Consider the following 17271-nt stretch of genomic DNA (forward strand, 5'->3'; position numbering starts at 1 on the left):
CGCTGGAGGAGCAGTGGGCGAGGCCGGCACTGGAGGCGGGGGGGGGGGGGGGGGTCATTGGGGTGGCGGGAGCAGCCGGGGTCAGCAGCAGTCGGCTGACTTACGGAAGTACAATCGAAGGGGTTACGCAGCTAGGGGGTCCCGAGCTTGGGGGAGGGTGGGGAGCCTTGGGAGGTGGGGGGGGGGGGGGGGGGGGGGGGTACTGGGTTGCTGCTGGAATGGCCAAGAAGGAGCTGGAGCATGTAGAGGGGGTCGGGATGGGGGTCTGTCGCCGTGGGGAACGGGCTGAGCGGGGTGCGCGGGGACGTGGCGGACTGAGGAAGGGTAATGGCTAGTCGACGGGGGAGGGGGGCAGGTAGCCCACTGATCCGGCTGATAACCTGGAATGTGAGGGGGCTGAATGGGCCGGTCAAACGGGCCCGCGTGTTTGCGCACCTGAAGGGGCTGAAGGCGGATGTGGCCATGCTTCAGGAGACACACCTGAAGGTGGCGGATCAGGTTAGATTGAGGAAGGGATGGGTATGCCAGGTGTTTCATTCAGGGCTGGATGCAAAAAATAGGGGGATGGCGATCCTGGTGGGGAAGAGGGTGTCGTTTAAGGCGTCAAATGTGGTGGCAGACAGCGGCGGGAGGTATGTGATGGTAAGCGGCAAGCTGCAGGGGGAGCGGGTGGTGCTGGTCAATGTATACGCCCCGAATTGGAACGATGCGGGTTTCATGCGGCGCATATTGGGCCGGATTCCAGATTTGGAGGCAGGGGGCCTGATAATGGGGGGGGGATTTCAACACAGTGCTGGATCCACCACTGGATCGATCCAGATCCAGGACGGGTAGAAGGCCAGCGGCGGCTAAGGTGTTGAGGGGGTTTATGGACCAGATGGGAGGGGTGGATCCATGGAGGTTTGCGAGGCCGAGGGCCAGGGAATTTTCATACTTCTCCCATGTGCATAAGGCCTATTCCCAGATTGATTTTTTCATTATGAGTAGGGCGCTGATTGCGAGGGTGGAGGATGCTGAGTATTCGGCGATAGCCATTTCTGACCGTGCTGGGTGGACCTCGGGGTGGGGGAGGAGAGAGAGACCAGCGCCCGCTTTGGCGCTTGGAGGTGGGGCTGCTGGCAGACGAGGAGGTGCGCGGGCGGGTTCGAGGGTGTATCGAGAGGTACCTGGAGGCCAATGACAATGGGGAGGTCCGAGTGGGGACGATCTGGGAGGCGCTGAAGGCGGTGGTTAGGGGGGAGTTGATCTCCATTTGAGCCCACAGGGAGAGGAGAGAGCAGAGGGAGAGGGAGAGACTGGTGGGGGAGATGGTGAGGGTGGACATGAGATACGCGGAGGCTTCGGAGGAGGGATTGCTGAGGGAGTGGCGTAGTCTCCGGGCTGAGTTCGATTTGCTGACTACCAGAAAGGCGGAAGCTCAGTGGAGGAAGGCACAGGGAGTTGTGTATGAATATGGGGAGAAGGCGAGCAGGATGCTGCCGCACCAGCTTTGTAAGCGGGATGCGACCAGGGAGATTGGTGGATTTAAGGATAGGGGAGGAAACGTGGTGCGAAGTGGGGTAGACATTAATGGGGTCTTCAGGGACTTTTATGAGGAACTGTATCGGTCCGAACCCCCAGCGGAGGAGTGGAGGAGGGACAGGTGGAGGGACTGGGGGCGCCGGTTGAGCTGGAGGAGCTGGTCAAAGGGATAGGGAGCATGCAGTCGGGGAAGGCGCCGGGGCTGGATGGGTTCCCGGTCGAATTCTATAAGATGTATGCAGACCTGTTGGGCCCCCTGTTGGTTAGGACCTTCAACGAGGCAAGGGAAGGGGGGGCTCTGCCTACGACGATGTCTCGGGCGCTGATTTCGTTGATCCTTAAGCAGGACAAGGATCCCCTGCAGTGTGGGTCATACAGGCCGATCTCACTCTTAAATGTAGACACCAATCTGTTGGCGAAGATTTTAGCTACGAGGATAGAGGACCGTGTGCCGCAGGTTATCCACGAGGATCAAACAGGGTTCATGAAGGGGAGGCAGCTGAACACTAACATACGGAGGCTCTTGAATGTTATAATGACGCCGGCGGTAGAAGGGGAAGCGGAGATAGTAGCAAAGACGGTGTTGAGGGTGGTAGGATCCAGGGTCAATCCGGGCTGGGGGTTCGCAATATTTGGGGTTGCAGAAGGGCCAGGAGTGCAGGAGGCGAAAGAGGCCGGCATTCTGGCCTTTGCGTCCCTAGTAGCCCGGCGGAGGATTCTTCTTCAGTGGAAGGACGCAAAGCCCCCAAGTGTGGAGGCCTGGGTCAACGATATGGCGGGATTTATTAAATTGGAGAGGGTGAAATTTGCCCTAAGGGGATCAGTGTAGGGGTTTTTCAGGAGGCGGCAACCATTCCTAGATTTCCTGGCAGAACGGTAGAGAAAGGCCAACAGCGGCAGCAACCCGGGGGGAGGGGGTGTCGTCTCTCTGTTTTGGGCTGAAGTGACGTGTATATTTGTTCCTTGCTAATGACGGCCGTTAATTTATTTCTTCTTTGTATAAACGGGGGGGGGGGGGGGGGGGGGGGGGGGGGGTCCAGCGGTCCCCCTCCACTCTACTTGTGCTCCTGGCAGTTATGGATGGCATTCTCCGGGGGGGAAGGAGAAAACACACAGTGTTAGACAGTCCAACGTTTGCAGCCCAGGGGGTGGGTAGCTGGTGGCTTCGGTGGCCAGGTCACCTGGCCATGGTGACCAGTATGGGTGGCAGCATGTGATGCAGGGTGGGGGACCGGGAGTGGTGCAATGGCCAGCGCTCAGAAAGATGTACCTGTGCAGAAAGCCTCCTCCATTCAGACCCAGTCCACCTCCAGTTCCTTTAGCCACCGCTACCCTCTCTCTGCGTTTGCTGTCCAGTGGTAGAATAGGAAGTTTGGTAGGGCTAGGCCTCCTAGATGTTGCGCCCCCCCGTCCCCGAAGAAGGCCAGGATTAACTTGTCGACCCTGGTGAAGAAGGATTTGGGGATGAAGATCGGGAGTGATCAGAATACAAAGAGGAACCTGGACAGCACATTCATTTTGACGAAGGGTGGGGTTATGGGTATGTGGCACGGCAAGCGAAAGAAGGTGCGAATCCCTTCTTTGCAGCTCCCTCTTCACCTCCTCCACCAGGCTGGAGAGGTTCCATTTATGGGACACTTGGATCCCCAGGTACCTGAACTCGGTTTGGATCACATTAAAAGGTGGTTCTTCTAGCTCTGTTCCTCCCTCTCAGGGGTTCACCGGGAAGATTTTGCTCTTTCCCAGGTTGAGTTTGTAACCCAAGAAAGCACGGAACTCCCTAACAGTCCTGTTATCTTTCCCATGTTGGCTAGGGGGTTCGACACATAGAGGACCAGGTCATTCGCATAGAGCGAGACTCTATCCTCCTGTGCCCCCTCTCCGAATGTCCGTCCATAACTTTGCCAATCTGAGGGTGGTGGCCAGTGGTTCGATAGCCAGTGCGAACAGGAGCAGGGATAACGGGCACCCCTGCCTTGTTCCCCTGTGCAGCCAGAAGTATTCAGAGCTGGATCAGAAAGGTTACAGCACAGGAGGAGGCCATTCGGCCCATTTTGTCCATGTCAGACCGAGGACACCCAGGTGCCCTTTCTGGTTAGGCATTTCAGAAGGTGTTTGACAAAGTCCCACATAAGAGATTATTGTGTAAAATTAAAGCACATGGGATCGGGGAAGTGTATTGAGGTGGATAGAAAACTGGTTGGCAGAGAGGAAATAAAGAGTAAGAATTAATGGGTCCTTTTCAAATTGGCAGGCAGTAACCAGTGGGGTACCACAGGGATCAGTGCTGGGACCCCACTTATTCACAATATGTATTAATGATTTGGATGAGGGAACAAAATGTAACATCTCAAAGTTTGCAGATGATACCAAGTTGGGTGGGAGGGTGAACTGTGACGAGGATGCAGGGATCCTACAGCAAGATCTGGACAGGTTGGGTGAGTGGGCAAATCAATGGCTGATGCAGTATAATTTGGATAAGTGAAGCAACAACAGGAAGGCAGATTACTACCTGAACGGTTGTAAATTGGGAGAGGGGAGTTTGCAGCGGAATCTGGGTGTTCTTGTGCACCAGTCACTGCATGCAGGTGCAGAAGATGGTAAAGAAGGCTAATGGTATGTTGGCTTTCATTGAGAGGGGTTTCGAATACAGGAGCCGGGATGTGTTGTTGCAATTATACAGTGCCTTGGTTAGGCCACACCTGGAATATTGTGTGCAGTTTTGAGGAAGTTTCCTCCTTTCTGAGGAAGGATGTTCTTGCCCTCGAGGGAGTGCAGCGAAGGTTTACCGGACTGATTCCAGGGATGGCGGAACTGTCATATGAGGAGAGATTGACTAGGTTAGGATTGTTCTCGCTGGAGTTCAGAAGAATGAGGGGGGATCTCATAGAGACTTATAAAATTCTAACAGGAATAGACAGGGGAGATGCAGAGATGGTGGGTGTGTCCAGAACTAGGAGTCACAGTCTGAGGATTCAGGGTCAGACAGAGAGAGAGAGGTTCCACAAATAACCCCATCCTCAATGTTGGGGGTGCCTAGCACATCAGTCAAAAATATAGGCTAGTGCCAAATGTATGTATTTACTTGTTTTTTAAAAAGCACATCCCCATAACACCTGTTTAAGAAAGACAAGCAGTGGGGAATGTCTGCTGGGTTAGAAAATAGAGTTTAACCAGTATTGTCTTGAAGATCAATAACAAGAGGGCACAGATTTAAAGTGATTTGCAAAGGAAGCAAATGCGATGTGAGAACATGGGGCGCGATTCTCCCAGACAGGGAGAAATCGAATTTCGTTAAGCCCGCTTGCCAGAGTTTGCGCCGGCTGACGCGTCACATGACGTCAGCCGCGCATGCGCGGATTGGAAGACTCCAACCAGCGCATGCGCGGATGACGTCATCGCGCATTTGCGCGAAACCCGCGCATGCGCGGGCCGGGATGCCCCTCAGCCGCCCCGCGAAGTGATACAGCGGGGCGGCGGAAGGACAAAGAGTGCGCGGGAATCGGACCCGCTGCCCGCGATCGGTGCCCACCGATCGCGGGCCCATGGCACCCTTGGCACGGCCGTGGTACTGCTGTGCCAATCGGTGCCATGGTTGCCAAGATCGGGACTTTACGGCCGTTTGTACGAACGGCCAGACCAGGTGTGTTTGCCGTTCGTAAAAACGGCCGTAAAGGGCTTGGAATTCGGCCCATCTGCCAGCTGAGAATCGCTGCTGGCCGTAAAAAAACGGCGGCAGCGATTCGTGTCGGGAGTTGGGCGTGGGGGGGGAAATAGCGGGAGGGTGTCGGACTAGCGTGGCCGTAAAAATTTACGACCCCCGCTATTCTCCGCACCGTCGTGAGTGCGGAGAATTGCGCCCATTGTTTTTCATACGTTGAGTGTTGAATCTGGAATGCACTGCCTGGAAGTGTGGTGGGAGCAGGTTTCATTCAGACATTCAAGAGGGCATTAGATGATTCTTCAAATAGAAAAAATGTGCAGGGTTAGGGGAAAAAGGCAGGAAAATGGAACTAAGTTGTCATACTTATTCGGAGAGCCAGTGCAGACACAATGGGCCGAACGGCCTCCTTCTGCACTGTAACAATTCTGTTATTCTGAGGTTTATTTTTAAAGAGCAGTGTATTTAGACTGGGTATGGCACTGCCACCTGTTCCATCCACACTTGGAGTGATGATTCTAGTTTTAGTGCCACAGTTGGTGAAGGAGGTGGAGATTCTCAAGGACGGTGACCAGAGGGGATGGATTCTTCAGTCCCCCAGCCTCTTGTTTTTTGGCACCGCGACATTTGCTGAAGGCAGGATTCTATCTTCCCGCTGCTTGTCAAAGGGATTTACTTTGAAACCACCCCACACTGCCGAGAAACCCGTGGGCAGGGGTGTACTGCCGGCGGGAAAAATTGAATATCGGCAGCTGGTGAATTCTGGCCCGAGTCTGACGGACTTTGCTACAGAGGATCAGTTCCAAGAGTTTGGGTGATTTAGAGAAAGGCAGGCTGAGAGGGTCATGCATCATGGAGGTTTTTATAATGATGGAGGGATTATTGGACTCACTCATTGGGTGAGTACTTGAGATGGTTCAGGATGGTGGGACTAGACACCAGAGTCCTCGATCTCTGGAACAGACTCCCTGAACATTTTGTGGGTATGGAGTCACTACCACCCTTTAAAAGAGAGCTGGAGAGGAATTTCCCCCAGTTTGTCCTGAATTGTCTGCAGGTATTTATTCTCTCTTCTGTTTGTCTCTCCCAGGTGATTACAAGGTTCAGGGTGGATCAGTGGGGTGTGTGAGATTGAACCCTGACTGCATGGGGCAGCCTTACTGGGACTAATGGACTTCTCTTCCTCTCTGTGTTCATAATGATACAGGCGTCAGGACAAGTCTTCAACTGTCAGCCTCTGGCTGTGTCTGTTTCAGTAAACCAGTGTCCAAATGATGGAATAATATTTCTCAGGAGGTACAGATAGAGTTAAGCAGATGGCAGATTCCCTCACATTAAACACACGGCTGAAATGCTCCAGCCGTTCCTGCTGATAAGATGTACCAGCCCCGCCAACACCCCACAGCAGGATCACCGACAGCAGAGGGTGTAAGCAACAAGAAAACATGCTGACAGCGGCAGGACCCTAGTCAATGTCAGTCTGCTTCCTCAAAACACACCGTGGGGATGAGTGGAAAATCCGGCCATGGGAACTCAATGTAATCAGTGATTCGGCCCCAACAGAACCAACCTGTTTGGAAGGTCCATTTCTGATGTGCTCATTTTGGGGATATACTGGCATAGTGATATTGTCACTGGACTAGTAAACCAGAAACCCAGGGTAATGCTCTGGAAACCCGAGTTCGACTGATGATGAAATTTGAATTCAATAAAAATCTGGAATTAAAAGTCTAATGATGGCCAATGAAACCATTGTCGATTGTCGTAAAAACCTATCTGGTTGGCAGCACGGTGGTCCAGTGGTGAGCACTCCTGCCTTACGGCGCCAAGGTCCCAGGTTGGCTCTCGGCTCTGGGTCACTGTCCGTGTGGAGTTTGCACATTCTTCCCATGTTTGCGTGGATTTCGCCCCCACAACCCAAAGATGTGCAGGGTGGGTGGATTGGCTACACTAAATTGCCCCTTAATTGAAAAAAATGAATTGGGTACACTAAATTTATTTTTAAAAACCCATCTGGTTCACTAATGTTCTTTAGAGAAGGAAATTTGCCATCCTTACCTGGTCTGGCCTACATGTGACTCCAGACCCACAGCAATGTGGTTGACTCTTAATTGCCCCCTCAAGGGCAATTAGGGATGGGCAATAAGCCAGTAACACCCACGTCCCATGACCAAATTTTTGTTAAAAAATCAATGAGGAGAGAAACCCTTTCGCAATCCAGTTCCACTTCTCCCTACCTTTATTTCAGCTTCTGATTTTTCCAAGTCTCGCTGTTTGCTGGAACAATTCTGCTGAACTCTGTGAAATGTCTTGATTTTTCTCATCAATTCTTCCTATAAAGTGTTTGAAATAAAAACCTGCTTTATAAAGCATTTATAACATAGTAAAACATCCCAAACCTTCACAGGAGCGAAATCAGTCAAAAATTCATGTTGAATCAGAAGAGGAGATACTAGGACAGTTGAAAAAATGCTTGATTAAAGAGGTTGGTTTTAAGGAGCCTCTGAAAGGATGAGAGAAAGAGGTGGAGAGAGAAAGAGGTTTGGGGAGGGAATTCTCGAGCTGAAGGTCAGGACTACTGAAGGCCTGAACACCAATGGCGTGACAAAGTAAGCTGGATATGTACACAAAGCCAGAACTGGAGGAACTTAACATTCTCAGACTGTTGCATGGCTGGAGGGAGTTACAGAGATAAAGAGGACTATGGTTATGGGGGAACAAGGATAAGAATTTTAAATCAAGATGTTGAGTCCAGGAGCCAAAATGGGTCAGCAAGAACAGGGGTAAATGCCAATCAGGATTTTGTGCAACTTAGGAAAAAGACAGCTGTGTTTCTGATGAGCTCATGTTACATGGTGAGTGCAAGGTAAGGAGGTTTATCAGGAAAGTATTGGAATAGTCAAGTCTGGAGGTATCAAAAGCAGGAACGAGGATTTAATTAGCCGACAGGCTGAGGAATGGCCTCCATCTACTTCTATTTTCTATTTATGTTTCTATGTATGTATGTTCCCCATTCTACCATTATCATCGACCTTGGTTCATGAAGACTGCAGGAGTGGGTACCTGGGGCAGCATCAGGCACACCTAAAAATTAGGTGCAAACCTGGTGAAGCATCAACACAGGAATACTTGTGACAGCATAAGCAGCATGTGACAGACAGGGCAGAGTGATCTCACAACCAACTTAGATCAGACCCAAATTCTGAAGTCCTGAATGATGGTGGGAATTAAACAATTAACATAGAGGAGGTTGCTCCACAAATATCCCCATCCTCAATTAAGGAGGAGCCTAGAATATCAGAACAAAAGACAAGGCTTAACTATTTGCAGCCAAAAGTGCTGAATGGATGATCTTTCTCAGTCTCCTCCTGAGGTCGCCAGCAACAATGACAGTCTTTAGCTAATTCGATTCACTCCACGCGATATCAAGAAACAGCTGAAGGCACTGGGCACTGCAAAGACTATGGACTGTGACAATATTCTGGCAATAGTATGGGAGACTTGTCCTCCAGAACTAACAACGTCCCTAACTAACCTGTTCCAGTAGTTACATTGACACCTACCCGACAATATGCAAAATTGCAGATATGTCCTGTCCACAATAAGCAGGATGAATCCAACTCGAGCAATTACCAGTTTACTTTCCATCATCAGCAAGGTGATAGGTGTCATGAATAGTGCTATCAAGCAGCACTTACTCAACAATAACCTGCTCACTGACGCACAGTTTGGTTTCCACTCAGTTCCTGATCTCATTTCAGCCTTGGTTCAAACATTGACAAAAGAGCTGAACTCCAGGGGTGAGGTGAGAGTGACTGCCCTTGACATCAAGGCAGCATTTGATCGAGCATGACATCAAGGGGCCCCAGCAAAATATGGGAATCAGAGGAAAACTCTACACTGGTTGGAGTCATACCTGACACAAAGGAAAATGGTTTTGTTGTTGGAGGTCAATCATCTCAGTTCCAGGACATTATTGCAGTTGCTCCTCAGTTGTCCTAGGCCCATCTTCAGCTGTTTCTTCAATGACATTCCCTCAATCAACAGGTGAGAAGTAGGAATATTCACTAATGACTGCACAATGTTCAGCACCATTTGAGCCTCCTCAGATACTGATGCAGTCCATGTCCAAATGCAACAAGACCTGGGCAATATCCAGGCCTGGGCTGATAAGAGACAAGTAACATAAATGCCACCCAAGAACCATTTCTAACAAGGGATCATTTCTATCAACGTCCTGGGGGTTACCATGAACTAGAAACTGAACTGGGCCCACCATTTAACTACTGTGGCTCCAAGATCTGTTCAGTGGCTGGGATTCTGCAAGAATAGCTCACCTCTTGACTACCCAAAAGCCATTCACCATCCACAAGGTACAAGTCAGGAGTGTGATGGAATACTCTCCAGTTGCATGGATGAGTGCAGCTCCAAATACTCAAGAAGCTCAATACCATCCAAGGCAATGCAACCTGCTTGACTGGCACTCCATTCACCACGTTATACACACATTCCCTCAACCACTGATACACAGTAGCAGCAATGTACCATCTACATAATGCAATGCAACAACTCACCAAGACTCCTTTGACAGCACCCTCCAAACCAACAACCTCTATCGCCTAGAAGGACAAAGGTAGCAGGTCCATGGGAAAACCACCACCTCCAAGGACCCCTCCAAGTCACACACCATCCTGATTTGGAATTATATCACTGTTCCGTCACTGTCACTTGGCCAAAGTCCTAGATCTACCTTCCTAACTGCACTGGATGTAGCTACACAAGAAGACAGCCAACCACAACCAAATCAAAGGCACCCCATGAATGAATTTATGTAAAGGTCCATTTTCTCATCAAGACATCATTTTTACGGGTAATACTCCAGTATACACTCAGATTACACTTCTGTGTAAGCTTTCTGATACATCCGTTTTATTTCTATATCTTTCAGTTGTAACTCCGCCAATTTTTCTGAACTAAAAATATACCTCATCCTCCACCTGCTCTTGTTCTTTTCCAACCATCTGATCAAAAACGGTTTCTGATAATTGCACTTCAACTTCATTTTCACTCTTTGATTTATCCTCTTGTCCTAACCTGTGACTTTGCAACCTTGTTACTACACAATCAGGAAAAATCCCAGGAATTCGCCCTTCAACACTTCAGTTGTCTGATTTTCCACTGGCTTATCAACCACAGTAGGCATCACTCCCACCTGTGATTCAGCTATATCATTACCCAAGATAAACTGTATTCCTGGACAAGATAATTCCTCTATTACGCCTACTACTAGTTCACCACTCTTGACTGGACTTTCCAACCTTACCTTATATAATGGAACACTACTCCTCTCACCCCGAGTTCCGCATAATACCACCTTTTCTGGCAACATTCTTCCCAAACTACATAACTCCTCATCTCTTACCATTAAAGATTGACTCGCTCCCATATCTCTTAAAATTGTGACTTCTTTACCTGCTCCTCCTGATACACGAGTAAACTTTACCGCCACAAGTAAATTCTTTAAAGAAATCGGGCACCTTCTTATCAATCACCTCTTGATCAGGCTGTACAATCTTTTGCACCTCCTTCGCTTCACTTGGGCTTTCCTTTACCACTTTAATAAACCCCACTGTCTTATCCTGTTTGCCACATCAGTCTTCCCAGTGCTTTTCTTCAACCACCAACACTGTGACTTTCCATGGCCCAGTTTATTAGGATTGGATTTGTTTATTGTCACGTGTACCGAGGTACAGTGAAAAGTATTTTTCAACAGATCATTAAGTACATGGGAAGAAAAGGGAATAAAAGAAAATACATAATCGGGCAACACAAGATATACAATGTAACTACATAAGCATTGGCATCGGATGAAGCATACAGGGTGTAGTGTTAATGAGGTCAGTCAATAAGAGGGTCATTTAGGAGTCTGGTGACAGTGGGGAAGAAGCTGTTTTTGAGTCTGTTCGTGCGTGTTCTCAGACTTCTGTATCTCCTGCCCGACGGAAGAAGTTGGAAGAGTGAGTAAGCCGGGTGGGAGGGATCTTTGATTATGCTGCCCGCTTTCCGCAGGCAGCGTGAGGTGTAGATAGAGTCAATGGATGGGAGGCAGGTTCGTGTGATGGACTGGGCGGTATTCACGACTCTCTGAAATTCCTTGCGGTCCTGGGCCGAGCAGTTGCCATACCAGGCTGTGATGCAGCCCGATAGGATGCTTTCTATAGTGCATCTGTAAAAGTTGGTAAGGGTTAATGTGGACATGCCGAATTTCCTTAGTTACCTGAGGAAGTATAGGCGCTGTTGTGCTTTCTTGGTGATAGCGTCGACGTGAGTGGACCAGGGCAGATTTTTGGAGATGTGCACCCCTAGGAATTTGAAACTGCTAACCATCTCTACCTCGGCCCCGTTGAGGCTGACAGGGGTGTGTACAGTACTTTGCTTCCTGAAGTCAATGACCAGCTCTTCAGTTTTGCCGGCATTGAGGGAGAGATTGTTGTCGTTACACCACTCCACTAGGTTCTCTATCTCCCTCCTGTATTCTGACTCGTCGTTATTCGAGATCCGGCCCACTATGGTTGTACCGTCAGCAACATTGTAGATGGAGTTGGAACCACGTTTTGCCATGCAGTCATGTGTGTACAGGGAGTAGAGTACACAGCCTTGCGGGGCCCCGGTATTGAGGACTATTGTGGAGGAGGTGTTGGTGTTCATTCGACTGAAGTCAGGGCCACCGGGCGGTAGTCATTGAGGCACGTTGCCTGGTTCTTCTTTGGTACCGGTATGATGGTGGTCTTCTTGAAGCAGGTTGGGACCTCGGAGTGGAGTAGGGACAGGCTAAAGATGTCTGTGAATACCTCTGCCAGCTGGTCCGCGCAGGCTCTGAGTGCACGACCAGGGATCCCGTCCGAGCCCGTCGCCTTCCGCGGGTTCACTTTCAGGAAGGCCGATCTGACTTCGGAAGCTGTGAAGGTGGGTATGGGTGAATTATGGGCTGCTGGGGCACTCGACAGCGGATTGTTGGTTACCTGCTCGAACCGAGCATAGAATGCATTACAGTGAAAACATTTGAAACTTTTCATTTCTTTTCCACCCTCCTGGATGTCTTTTCTTTTTATAAATTTAGTGTACCCAATCATTTTTCCAATTAAGGGGCAATTTAGTGTGGCCAATCCACCTAGCTTGCACATTTTTGGGTTGTGGGGGAGAAACCCACGCAGACACGGGGAGAATGTGCAAACTCCACACGGACAGTGACCCAGAGCCGGGATCGAACCTGGGACCTCAGCGCCATGAGGCAGTTGTGCTAACCACTAGGCCACCGTGCTGCCCTTTGGATGTCTTTTTTAATCTGAGGTACACTCTCCTTATTATCTCACATCAGATCACCTTAACTTTACCACTTGACTATTTCTCATGTCCCCAGTTTCTATCCCTCACAGCCTGAAACTGATGTCGGAAACCAAACTTTGATTTATGAACTAATTCATAATCATCTGCCATTTTTGTTGCTAACCTCGCAGTTTTAACCCTCTGCTCTTCCACATGAGTTCTCACTACATCAGGAATTGAATTTTTAAACTCCTCCAAAAGTATAATTTCTCTGAGAGCTTCATATGTTTGGTCTATTTTCAAAGCCCTTATCCAGCTTATCAAAATTACTCTGTTTGATCCTTTCAAACTCCATGTATGTTTGACCAGGTTCATCCTTAAATTTCTAAACCTTTGTCTGTAGGCTTCAGGCACTAGTTCATATGTCCCTAAGATGGATTTTTTCACCTCCTCATACAACTCAGATACCTCCTCAGGTAGTGATGCAAACACTTCACTCGCCCTACCTACCAGCTTTGTTTGAACCAGTAATACCCACATGTCCTGTGGCCATTTCATTTGTTTAGCTACCTTCTCAAATGAAATGAAAAAGTCATCTCCTCCTTCTCATCAAACCGTGGCAATGCTTGGACATATTAAAATAGAACCCCATCAAGCCTTCAACTGTGACGCTCTTTCTCACTTTCCTCATCACTATCATCCAACTGTACGTTTCCCTTTACACCTGCCAATTTTTAATTTTTTTTTAATAATTTGTATTCAAATTTTCAATAAATTTTAAAGTCTAGAAACGGCTGCCACCACCGGAAGAACCCTTGCACCGACCCGCCTTAGGGCAAACTTGTCCCTCTCTAGTTTGATAAACCCAGCCATATCGTTGATCCAGGATTCCGCGCTCGGGGGCCTCGCATCCTTCCACTGCAAAAGAATCCTGCGCCGGGCTACCAGGGACGCAAAGGCCAGAATACCGGCCTCTTTCGCCTCCTACACTCCCAACTCCAATGCTACCCCAAAAATTGCGAGCCCCCAGCCCGGCTCCACCCTGGAACCAACAACCCTTGACAACATCTCCGCAACACCCCTCCAAAAGCCCTCCAACGCAGGGCACGCCCAAAACATGTGGGTGTGGTTTGCTGGGCTCCCCGAACACCTGACACATCTGTCCTCTCCCCCAGAGAACCGTCTCAGCCTTGTCCCAGTCACATGCGCCCTATGCAGCACCTTTAGTTGGATTAAACTAAACCTCGCGCAGGAGGAGGAATTCACCCTCCCCAGAGCATCCGCCCACATCCCCTTATTGATCTCCTCTCCCAGCTCCTCCTCCCACTTATCTTTCAGCTCTTCCACCGAGGCCTCCTCCCCCTCGTGCATCACTTGGTAGATTGCCGAGATCCTCCCCTCACCGACCCACGTCCCCGAGAGCACCCTGGCCTGAACCCCCCTTGGCGGCAACAGTGGAAACACTGCCACCTGCTGCCTAACAAACGCCCTAATCTGCATATATCTGTAGGTATTCCCTGGGGGGAGACCCCGCCTCCCCTCCAACTCCTCTAAGGTCGCAAACACCCCGTCAAGGAAGAGGTCCCCCATCCGCCTAATACCTGCCCTGTGCCAGCTCAAAAACCCTCCGTCCATCCTTCCTGGTATAAACCGGTGGTTCCCCCGTATCGGGGACCAGACTGAAGCCTTCACCTCCCCCCTATGCCGCCTCCACTGCCCCCAAATTTTAAGGGTAGCCACCACCACCGGACTCGTAGTATATCTTGCTGGGGGGAGCGGCAACGGTGCCATCACCAGCGCCTCTAGGCTCGTGCCCACACAGGACGCCGCCTCCATCCTCTTCCATGCAGCCCCCTCCCCCTCCATTACCCACGTACGTATCATTGCCACGTTCGCAGCCCAGTAGTACCCACACAGGCTGGGCAACCCCCCCCCCCACTTCCCTACCCCGCTCCAGGAACACCCTCCTCACCCTCGGGTTCCTCTGCGACCACACAAAACCCATAATACTCCTATTGACCCTCCTGAAAAAAGCCTTCGGAATCATGATAGGTAGACACTGGAAGAGGAACGAAAACCTTGGGAGCACCGTCATTTTGACCGACTGGACCCTGCCCGCTAGGGAAAGTGGCAGCACATCCCACCTCCTAAACTCCTCCTGCATCTGCTCCACCAGCTTCATAAAGTTGAGCCTGTGCTGCCCCCCCCCCCCCCCCAGCTCCTGGCTATCTGGACCCCCAGGTATCTGAAACTCTCTCCGCCCTTTTCAGCGGAAGCTCCCCAATCCCTCTCCTGGTCCCCAGGATGCACCATGAACAGCTCACTCTTCCCCAAGTTGAGCTTATACCTGGAGAAGTCCCCGTACTCCCCAAGAATCCTCATCACCTCCGGCATCCCCCCCCCCACCGGGTCTGCCACGTACAGCAATAAATCATCCGCGTACAATGACAGCCGATGTTCCTCTCCCCCCCCCCCCCCCCCCCGCACTATCCCCCTCCAGTTCCTCGACTCCCTCAGCGCCATGGCCAGAGGTTCGATCGCCAGCGCAAACAGCAGTGGAGACAGGGGGCACCCCTGCCTCGTTCCCCGGTACAGTCTAAAGTTCTCCGACCTCCTCCCATTCATAACCACACTTGCCACCGGGGCATCATACAGCAGCCTCACCCACCTAATAAATCCCTCACCAAACCCGAATCTCTTCAAAACCTCCCAAAGATATCCCCACTCCACCCTGTCAAAGGCCTTCTCCGCGTCCATCGACGCCACTATCTCCACCTCCCAATCCCCCGCCGGCATCATTATGACATTGAGAAACCTCCGTACATTAACGTTCAACTGCCTCCCCTTCACAAAACCGTTTGATCCTCGTGTATGTCCTGCGGCACCACGTCCTCCAACCTCCTGGCCAATATCTTGGCCAGCAGTTTCGCATCCACATTGAGGAGCAAAATCAGTCTATATATGATCCACACTGAAGGGGGTTCTTATCCCGCTTCAGAATCAGTGAGATCAACGCCCTGGACATCATCGGGGGCAAAGCCCCCCCCCTCCCTCGCCTCATTAAAGGTCCTCACAAGCAGCGGGCCCAGCAGGTCTGAAAACTTCTTATAAAATTCAACCGGGAACCCATCGGGTCCCGGTGCCTTCCCTGACTGCGTGCTCCCAATCGCATTAACCAGCTCCTCCAGCCCAACTGGTGCCCCCAACCCCTCCACCTGCTCCTCCCCCACTCTCGGGAACCTTAGCTTGCCCAGAAAGTGGTCCATTCCTCCCTCCTCCACTGGGGGCACTGACCGATATAGCTCCTCATAGAAGGTCCTGAACACTCCGCACCAGACTCCCTCCTCCATCCTTAACCCCCCCCCCCTTATCTCCCTAGCCGCCTCCCGCTTCCAAAGCATCCGACTCGCCTTTTCCCCGTATTCGTATATCGCCCCCTGCGCCCTCCTCCACTGCGCCTCTACCTTCCTGGTGATCAATATATCAAACTCCGCTTGGAGACTACGACGCTTCCTCAACAGCCTTCTTCCGGGACCTCCACGTACCTCCTGTCCACCCTCACCATTTCTTCCATCAGCCTCTCCCTATGCGCCCTGATGGAAATCAGCTCCCCACTAACCACCGCCTTCAGCGCCTCCCAGACAACCCCCAAATCCCCATTATCATTCATTTCTAGATACCCCTCTATACACCTCCGGACCCGCCCGCATACCTCCTCGTCCAACAGCAGCCCCACCTCTAACCTCCACATCGGCCGCTGGTCCCTCCCCTCCCCCAGCTCTAGATCCACCCAATGCGGGGCGTGATCTGAAATGGCTATCGCCAAATATTCCGCACCTTCCACCCTCGGAATCAACGCCCTGCTCAAAACAAAAAAGTAAATCCGGGAGTAAGCCTTGTGGACATGGGAGAACAAAAAATCCCTAGCCCCTGGCCTCATGAACCTCCAAGGATCCACCCCTCCCATCTGGTCCATGAACCCCCTCAGCACTTTGGCCGCCGCCGGCCTCTTACCCGTCCTGGACCTAGAGCGATCCAGTGCTGGGTCCAGAACTGTATTAAAACCCCATCCATTATTAAACCCCCCATCTCAAGGTCTGGAATCCGGCCCAGCATTAGCCGCATAAAGTCTGCATCGTCCCAATTTGGGGCGTACACATTAACCAGCACCACCCGCTCCCCCTGGAGCTTACCATCACATATCCGCCACAGCTATCCGCCACCACACTCGATGCCACAAACGACACTCTCTTCCCCACCAAAACCGCCACCCCCCCCGGCTCTTCGCGTCTAACCCCAAATAGAACACTTGCCCAACCCACCCCTTTCTCAACCTTACCTGATCCACCACCCTAAGGTGCGTCTCCTGCAGCATGGCCACATCCGCCCTCAGGCCCATCAGATGCGCGACCACCCGGGCCCGCTTGACCAGCCCATTCAGACCCCTTACATTCCAGGTGACCAGCCGAATCGGGGAGCTATTCCCCCCCACCCCCGTCAATCAGCCATAACTCTTCCTCGGCCAGCCATGTGCCCGCAGTCTTCCAGCAGCAACCCGGTACCCCCCCTAGCTAGGCCCCCCCCCCCCCCCCCCCCAGCTGCGTTGCCCCTCTCGTTGTACTCCCGTAAGTCAGCTGACTCCTGCTGACCCCGGCTGCTCCCGCCACCCCCAACGACCCCCCCCCCCCCCCCCCCCCCCCCCCCGGTGTAATACTACTCCTCCCCACCCTACCCACCGACTGGCACAGTTCCCTCCCGTTCCG

At 51.4% G+C, this 17271-nt stretch overlaps 1 protein-coding gene across 1 annotated transcript in view; it reads right to left on the bottom strand.

The window, feature by feature from the left end:
* The window catches only part of LOC119964253 (E3 ubiquitin/ISG15 ligase TRIM25-like), a 46533-nt gene that overhangs the window by 16965 nt on the left and 12297 nt on the right, over positions 1 to 17271 (bottom strand). The window contains exon 4 of the mRNA XM_038793531.1: positions 7420 to 7515. Coding sequence (XP_038649459.1) covers positions 7420 to 7515 — 96 coding nt within the window. The remainder of the gene's footprint in view (positions 1 to 7419; positions 7516 to 17271) is intronic.

This window comes from Scyliorhinus canicula, chromosome 4, assembly GCF_902713615.1.
Source record: "Scyliorhinus canicula chromosome 4, sScyCan1.1, whole genome shotgun sequence".
Lineage (NCBI taxonomy): Eukaryota > Metazoa > Chordata > Chondrichthyes > Carcharhiniformes > Scyliorhinidae > Scyliorhinus > Scyliorhinus canicula.